This window comes from Anthonomus grandis, chromosome 16 (genome assembly GCF_022605725.1).
Source record: "Anthonomus grandis grandis chromosome 16, icAntGran1.3, whole genome shotgun sequence".
NCBI lineage: Eukaryota > Metazoa > Arthropoda > Insecta > Coleoptera > Curculionidae > Anthonomus > Anthonomus grandis.
This window is the reverse complement of record NC_065561.1, coordinates 21056061-21064512: the sequence shown is the minus strand read 5'-3', so window position 1 is coordinate 21064512 and position 8452 is coordinate 21056061. Positions and strand designations below refer to the sequence as shown.

The window sequence follows — 8452 nt, the reverse complement described above, 5'->3', positions numbered from 1 at the left end:
TACTCCCTGGACAAATCTGTACATATCTTAAAAACTAGTCAAAAATCTTTACTTTGAATTTAGTGTCTCGTATACAGAACACTTAAGTGCCCACTAGTGTTTACTTTTTAGGTCTCTAACTATAAGAAATTTCCTAAAAAATTGAGAGCATCTCCAGTGTCTACACTTTTGTTACATTATTTACCATACTCGGACAAATGTGTCTATATCTTGAAAACGAGCCAAAGATCTTTAAATAAAATTAAGTGTTCCATATACAGAATACCCGAGTGCTCACTAGTGTTCACTTTTTAAGTCTCTAAATATGAAAAATTTTAAGAAAAATCGAGAGCATCTCTAGTGTCTAAATTTTTTTAAATTTTTTACCATACTCCCTGGACAAAACGGTCCATATCTTAAAAACTAGACAAAAATCTGTAAATAAAATTTAGTGTCCCGTGTATAGAACACTTAAGTGTTTACTAATGTTTAATTTTAAATCTTTTACTATAAAAAAATCCTTAAAAATAGAGAACGCTTCTAGGCTCTACTTTTTTTACATTACAATACTCCCTGGACAATTCGGTCCAAATCTCAAAAACTAGTCAAAAATTATTAAATCAAATTTAGTGTTTTATGTACAGAATACTTGAGTGCTTACTAGTGTTCACTTTTTAGGTCTCTAACTATAAGAAATTTCCTGAAAAATCGAGAGCATCTCTAGTATCCACACTTTTATTACATTATTTCCCATACTCCCTGGACAAATCTGCCAATACCTTAAAAACGAGTCAAAAATTGTTAAATAAAATTTAGTGTTCCATATATAGAACACTTGAGTGCTCACTAGTATTTACTTTTTAAGTCTCTAACTATAAAAAATTCTCTAAAAAATACAGAGTATTTCTAGTGTCCACACTTTTTATTTATTATCTACTATACCCCCTGGACAAAAGGGTACATATCTTAAAAACTAGGCAAGAATCTTCAAATAAAATTTAGTGTTCCGTATACAGAACACTTAAGTGTTTATTAATGTGCAATTTTTAAGTCTCTAACTATAAAAAAATCCTGAAAAACAGAGAGCTCTTCTAGTGTCTACTTTTTTTACATAACTATATTCCCTAGAGAAATCTGTCCAAATCTCAAAAACTAGTCAAAAATCATTAAATCAAATTTAGTGTTTTATGTACAGAATACTTGAGTGCTTACTAGTGTTCACTTGTTAGGTCTCTAACTATAAGAAATTTCCTGAAAAATCGAGAGCATCTCTAGTATCCACACTATTATTACATTATTTCCCATACTCCCTGGACATATCTGCCAATACCTTAAAAACGAGTCAGAAATTGTTAAATAAAATTTAGTGTTCCATAAATAGAACACTTGAGTGCTCACTAGTATTTACTTTTTAAGTCTCTAACTATAAAAAATTCTCTAAAAAATACAGAGTATTTCTAGTGTCCACACTTTTTATTTATTATCTACTATACCCCCTGGACAAAAGGGTACATATCTTAAAAACTAGGCAAAAATCTTCAAATAAAATTTAGTGTTCCGTATACAGAACACTTAAGTGTTTATTAATGTGCAATTTTTAAGTCTCTAACTATAAAAAACTCCTGAAAAACAGAGAGCTCTTCTAATGTCTATTTTTTTTACATAACTATATTCCCTGGACAAATATGTCCAAATCTCAAAAACTAGTCAAAAATCATTAAATCAAATTTAGTGTTTTATGTACAGAACACTTGAGTGCTCACTAGTGTTCACTTTTTAGATCTCTTACTATAAAAAGTTCTCTGAAAAATCGAAAGCATCTCTAGTGTCTACACTTTTGTTACATTATTTACCATACTCCTGGACAAATCTATCCATATCTCAAAAACGAGTCAAAAATTTTTAAATGAAATTTAGTGTTCCATAAACAGAATACTTGAGTGCTCACTAGTGTTCCCTTTTTAAGTCTCTAACTATAAAAAATTCTCTGAAAAATAAATCTCTAGTGTCTACAGTTTTTTTACATTATTTACCATACTCCCTAGACAAATCTATCCATATTTCGAAAACGAGTCAAAAATTGTTAAATAAAATGTAGTGTCCCTTATACAGAACACTTTAGTGCTCATTAGTGTTCAGTTTTTAAGTCTCTAATATGTAAAATTTTATCAAAAATGGAGATTATTTCTAGTGCCTACACTTTTTTAGATTATTTACCATACTCCTTTGATAAAATCTGTATATATTTTAAACACTTAACCAAAATCTTTAAATAAAATTTAGTGTTTTATATACAGAACACTTGAGTACTCACTAGTGTTCACTTTTTAAGTCTCTAACTATAAAAAATTCTCTAAAAAAATACAGAGCATCTCTAGTGTCCACACTTTTTATTTATTATTTACTATACCCCCTGAACAAAACGGTCCATATCTTAAAAACGAGCCAAAAATCTTTAAATAAAATTTGGTGTTCCATGTACAGAACACTTGAGTGCTCACTAGTGTTCATCTTTTAGGTCTTTAACTATAAGAAATTTCCTGAAAAATCAAGAGCATCTCCAGTGTCTACACTTTCGTTACATTATTTCCCATACCCCCTGGATGAATCTGTCCACACCTCAAAAAATAATAAAAATTCTTTAAATAAAATTTAGTGTCTTATATACAGAACACTTAAGTGCTCACTAGTGTTTACTTCTTAAGTTTCTTAATAATAAAAAAATCTCTTGAAAAATAGAGAGCGTCTCAAAGTTTTTTATATTATTTACTTAGAAAAAAATAATTTTTGCCAGTATAAAATTGAAAAAGTCTAGATTCCTGACTTCAACTGTCTGGAAATTTTTTTTTCTTCCAGGTAGTTGATGAATTAATAAATGGCCTCAACTGCCTGGAAGAAAACAATAATTCCTTTCATTTAATTGAGTCCAGTTTATAATAGAAAAATTTGACATTATTTATTGCCTGGACGAAAGAACACTAATCAAAATAGATTTATAAACGAACATCTTCCATATCGCGTTAACCTTGTGTCTATCGAAGTCTTCCACTAGCCCCTAACATATTTTTACGAGCCTAATTTGTAAATTTTTACCATAAAACCGAAATTCTTACGTAATAGCCATAAAACTGATCCAAAAACTAGTCGCTAAAGGTTATAAGCCTTATAACATTAATATAGATTATAAAATTTAAATAATTTTGTTAAAGGAAGGGGAGGAGGCTTTTTAGGTATAAATATTGATTTTTTTCAACAGAAAAGTCATCACATCACATTGATAGATCAGCAACCTTGTTCATCATGAAAGTAGTGAGTATTAACACTTAATTACGGCCTCTAAGTATTTATTTAACTTATTTTTACCAGGTAATTGCTCTGTTTGCTCTGGTAGCTGTAGCCGTAGCTGGCCCAGTCAGTCCAGACGCTGCCGCTCAGGTGCTGAGGAGTGACGTTGACAATATTGGAGTGGGACAGTACCAATACGGGTAAGAAATCGCCTGTTAGAACATGTTTAACGCATTAACAATTTTTAATGTGTTTTTTTCTTTAGATACGAAACCAGCAACGGAATCGCCGCCCAAGAACAAGGTCAACTGGTCAACGCCGGATCTGAAAACGAAGCAATCGCCGTCCGTGGCTCCTTCCAATACACCGGACCTGACAATCAGCAATACGTTGTAAATTATGTAGCTGACGAGAACGGTTTCCAACCGCAAGGTGCCCATTTGCCAGTTGCCCCTCAATAAGTTATTGTTTTTCGGTTTTGTTGTTTAATTTTTAAATATTAGATTTTTGGAAAAAAGAGCGTAGTGTTGTTTTGATTTCGCCAGACTTTTTACATTGAACTTAACACTAGAACCAAAGATATTTGCTTGAATTGATGCACTGAAGAGCATCAATGGAAAAGACATCCAAGCAAGAGGACGGATGAATTAATTGCTATCAATGTAGCAGGACTGTTTATCACCATCATGGTTAGAAATTGATTTGTTTTTATGCTAAGGATATTCAAATATATTCCATTCCAAGTCAAGAAACAACCACTTGGAGTGAAATTCTTATTGGTCAGAATTATTTGCAGATGATATTAGTATTTATTAATAAAATTACAAACATAATTATCAATTCACAATAAATGAATCATTATGATAAATAGGACCATGCCTCGATTATGAAACCGTTAGCACAGGTGTAAACCTGTGTATCAAGGCCCTTTTTATAAAAAAAGAATAATAAATAAAAACAAAGAATATTAATAACTATTAACCTGGTCAATATAAATACTTTTTTTAATACAAATTTATTTTTTTGTTTTTTTAGCAGTAAAAGAAATACCAGAGGGAGGTAGATGGACGTGGCATATAACAAATGCTACTTGTAAAGAAATGTTAGATAGAGCCCTATAAAAAAAGTATACAGCCATTTTTATGGTTTCTAACACCTTAATTGTATTTATTTCAAATTAAGTTAGGCATTCCATTGCTTTTTTTAAGGAGATAATTTTAAATATATTTTTTAAATACTCCTTGAATTGAAAAATATTTAGGCAATTTATTCTAAAGTTGAGAGGCTACAAAAACAAAAGATTTTTGAAAATTTGTGTTTCTATGCTGTGGGACTCTAAACAAATTTATAAATCTATTGTTATACATATAAAGATGATTTTTAGAATTATTTACTAAATATAGAGCCTCTCCAGTTTTTAAAATGTTATAAATAAAGGTGTACATATGGCATTTTCCACGATTTTTCATATTCAAAATAAAATTGTTATTTAAATAGGTAGTTAAGAAGTAATATGACGCCTAAATGGTATTTTGAATGCAAAACGCATAAAGCAGTTTTGGAGTTTTTGTATAGAGTGAGCAGTTGTTTCAGGCAAGGAATCAGAATACAAAACATCACAGTCAATTACATAAATAATATTTAATATTAGATGGTAAATAGTTTTTCAGACCATATATTTTTTTTAAGCGTATATATGCAATTTTAAGTTTATTTTTGATGTGACTTGTTTGAAATGTAATCCCACTGTCAAAATACACGCCCAGATTTTTGACCTCATTGACTACTGGTACGCGAACATTTCGAATCTGTGCATGAAAATTGGGAGAAACCTCAAAAGCACTTTTGCCACAACCCAGTATCATAGCATAAGATTTGGAAGCATTTAATTTTAAGTTGTGATCATGGGAAAATCAATACTTTTTAAATCCTGATTACACTGAAATTGAGTTATAGGAAGATTTTGGCGTGAAAACTAAGGATATAATTGGGAATCATCCGCATATTGTTGGAATGTTGAATGTTTTACACAAGATATCACGTTAGCAACATATAAAGAAAAGAGCAATGGACCCAAAATGGAACCTTGCGGGACACCCGTAGATACGCAATGAGCTCTGCCAGCTAAATAGGACCTAAAAAATTTAATGCATCACCAGTAAATCCAAAATAATAAAGTTTTGTTAATAGAATTTCGTGACGTATAGTATCGAAAGCTCTACTAAAATCTAACAACCCAAGACATGTTAATTCTTTTTTTTTCCTCATTTTTTCTAATTGCATTAAGAAGGTTAACCAAACTGGTAGAAGTACTTAATTTCTTTGTAAAACCTGCCTGGCATTCAGGAATTAAAGAATGCGATTTAATATATGTTGAAATATGTTGAAATATATTTCAACTTAATGTTGAAATATAAGTTGACTAATCCATTAAAGTAAATTTTAATTCAGATTTGATCTTATCATGTTTATGTGATTTATAAAATTGTATTTTCTCATTAACTGTAGTACTGAAATTTGTAAAATAGTCATTAATAGCCGTTGAATCAGAAAACGTATCAGGAAGATCAGAATCCTTGTTACGGCCGAGATTTAAATTATTTGCGTCCCTCCAGAATTCTTTGCCGTGTTTTTGAGACATTAAATTAAAGTAAGTAATTTTTTCGCTAGGAATGGCATGTTTTGTGTAATTCCTTATTTATCTGTAATATTGCGTCAATTCTTTGTTTTGTAGAATGGCCTTTTATTCGGTTAAACAAATACGCAAATTACAACTCATTACATAAATTAATACGTCTCGCCATAATCTCTACTTGTCAATCACTTATGCCAACCTCCTTACAAAACGTAATAACTGTCAACACATATGACGTTATATCTAAAGGCGCGAAATTCAAATGTTAAAATTAAATACTACAGTTTTAAATATTTACGGTGGGCTTTTTATCCTTTTATCCCTTTCCTTCGTGAGCAATTTGATATTATTGTTAATTCAAGGCGTAAATGGTTTATCGCGTATATTTCTAATTAAAAGAGGTGCATGCCTGTTTATTAAACACATAATATTTTTATTGAAAATTTCAATTTTCTTATCTATATCAGGTGTGTAATAAATTTGATCCCAATTTAATTGACTGGCATCCAAATGTGATGATTTAAATCTATATTTTTGTAATTTTTATATTGAATTCGTTTAATTCTATTATTATTCATAGGAAAATCTAACACTGAAAATACCATATTATGGTCAGCCCGTTTTTTTTATTATGGAGGTTTAATTAGTTACTATTAGATCAATAAGACTTGAAGTGTTTGTGGTAAAATTAGGTCGTGTAGACTCACTAATGACCTGCTTTAAATTAAAAATATCAAGTAACAGTTGGAGTTTGATTTTTGTTGTATTTTGCTTAAAAAAAATCAATATTGAAATCTCCCACACATATTATCTGCCAATAGCAAGGAATAGTTAAACCAAATATTTGCTCGTATTGTTGCTTGGTATTCTAAAAGAATTATCGTTATCATTCGATGTTAACCACGTTTCTGATAGCCCCAGAATATCGTAGTTATAATCAAGAACATAATTAACAAATTCGTCAAAACCAATCTTCACTGAGCGGATGTTAGAGTGTGCCGCAATAAAATCTTCTGCAACCCTCGCATATTTTTGAATAATCAATTTATTCTGTTGGTTATCCGTCGCCATGTGAAATGATCCATTATCCTGTATCAAGGATGTATATTCAAGCCTGCTCCTATTAGAAGACAACATGGTCATGAGTTTAGAGTGATTTAAAATTGAATATGAACGTCCGAAAATCTGTTTAATGGATATTCTGTAAGCTATTAGTTAATACACTAAAAAAAAGAATTAATTGGATTTTTTAAAGTTTGTTGGCCATACAAATTATTTGCAATAAACATTTTTCTCCTAGGAAGATTGAAATACTTTATAGATTAACCAGTCAATCATACATTTTATTCACTATAAGGTATTGACGGCGAACTTAATAAATATACTTGAACTGCCAATTCAATGAAAAGTAAATGACCGCTACAAGGGGGCCGCCATTTTGCGTGATTGTGTCCTTTCGATGTTGGTCACTCTGACAAATTTCAGTTGTGCCAATTGTAGGAAATCAAAATTAAAGTTTTTGAGAGGTTATGCTTACAAATGCAAAATAGAAAGTTACATTTAGTTAAGAATTTAAGAGAGTTGCCTTAGATCTGTGATTTTTCGTGTACTTCTTTAAGAATTTCATTAAAATTTATGAAAAAAAGTAATCCTCACCTAAAATGAGACAAAGTTTTAATCAACTTGAGATAGATGCATGCACTTTAAAATATTTGTTTTATTATTCTGATAATCTTGAATCTTATAAATCTAAACTTATAAACTTAAATCTTATAAACCCTAATACCATGGAAATGGTGATCTTCATTTAAATGTTTGCTTGTATTTACTTAACAAATTCAGTTAAAAACAGTTTTATTTTCTTTTTATTTTTACTATTACGAGTTTTACTTTCCTTCCATATACACCATTTACAACCACCTATAAAAATCAAAATATAGATGATTTTATGAGAGTTTGTAATTAGCAAGGGTTTATATAGTAAAAATAAACGACTCTATATATTATTCTATCATAAATACAAAGAAGTACAAGAAAAATCACAGATCTAACGCAACTATCTCAAATTCTTAACTAAATGTAACTTTGTATTCATCATAAAGAACACAAACAGACAATTCACAATAATTCGGTTTTGAGAAACAGTGAACCAAATACCTTTAAATAAAGATAGTGATACATTATTCACGTATTATTACCGTATACCCAAGCGTCGTCTACAAATCACCAAAAACTAGGCAATTCGCTATACTCACACGTCAAAAGTCAGTGTTATCAACTTCATTACCGTTAATTAATATATTTTTTATTGGCAACACTGAAAATGTTCAGAGTGAGCAACATCAAAAGGATAAAAATGGCGGCACCATGCAGTGGTCATTTTTGGGTATCCATATATATTTATTAAGTTCGTGCCATTGACTGTATTAAGGAATACACGACTTGATTTATTAACACTAACACTCTACTATAATTATATTCATGCTCCTCTAAATGCTGAGTAATTGCAAAAGATTGAATTAAAGACATAACTATGCAGAACAAAAAGAACCA

General features: G+C 30.1%; 1 protein-coding gene across 1 annotated transcript; it reads left to right on the top strand.

Annotated features, from left to right (window-relative positions):
- Positions 1–3162: 3162 nt before the first annotated feature.
- On the top strand, positions 3163–3784 carry LOC126746017 (flexible cuticle protein 12-like). The gene is made up of 3 exons (XM_050454105.1): positions 3163–3288; positions 3346–3464; positions 3530–3784. The coding sequence occupies exons 1-3, from the start codon at positions 3280–3282 to the stop codon at positions 3723–3725; spliced, it is 324 nt and encodes a 107-aa protein (XP_050310062.1). The 5' UTR covers positions 3163–3279; the 3' UTR covers positions 3726–3784.
- Positions 3785–8452: the final 4668 nt, after the last annotated feature.

Coding starts and splice junctions, on each gene's coding strand:
- LOC126746017 (XM_050454105.1), top strand. Junction 3,465..3,529: donor GTGGGACAGTACCAATACGG/GTAAGAAATCGC, acceptor TTTTTTCTTTAG/ATACGAAACCAGCAACGGAA.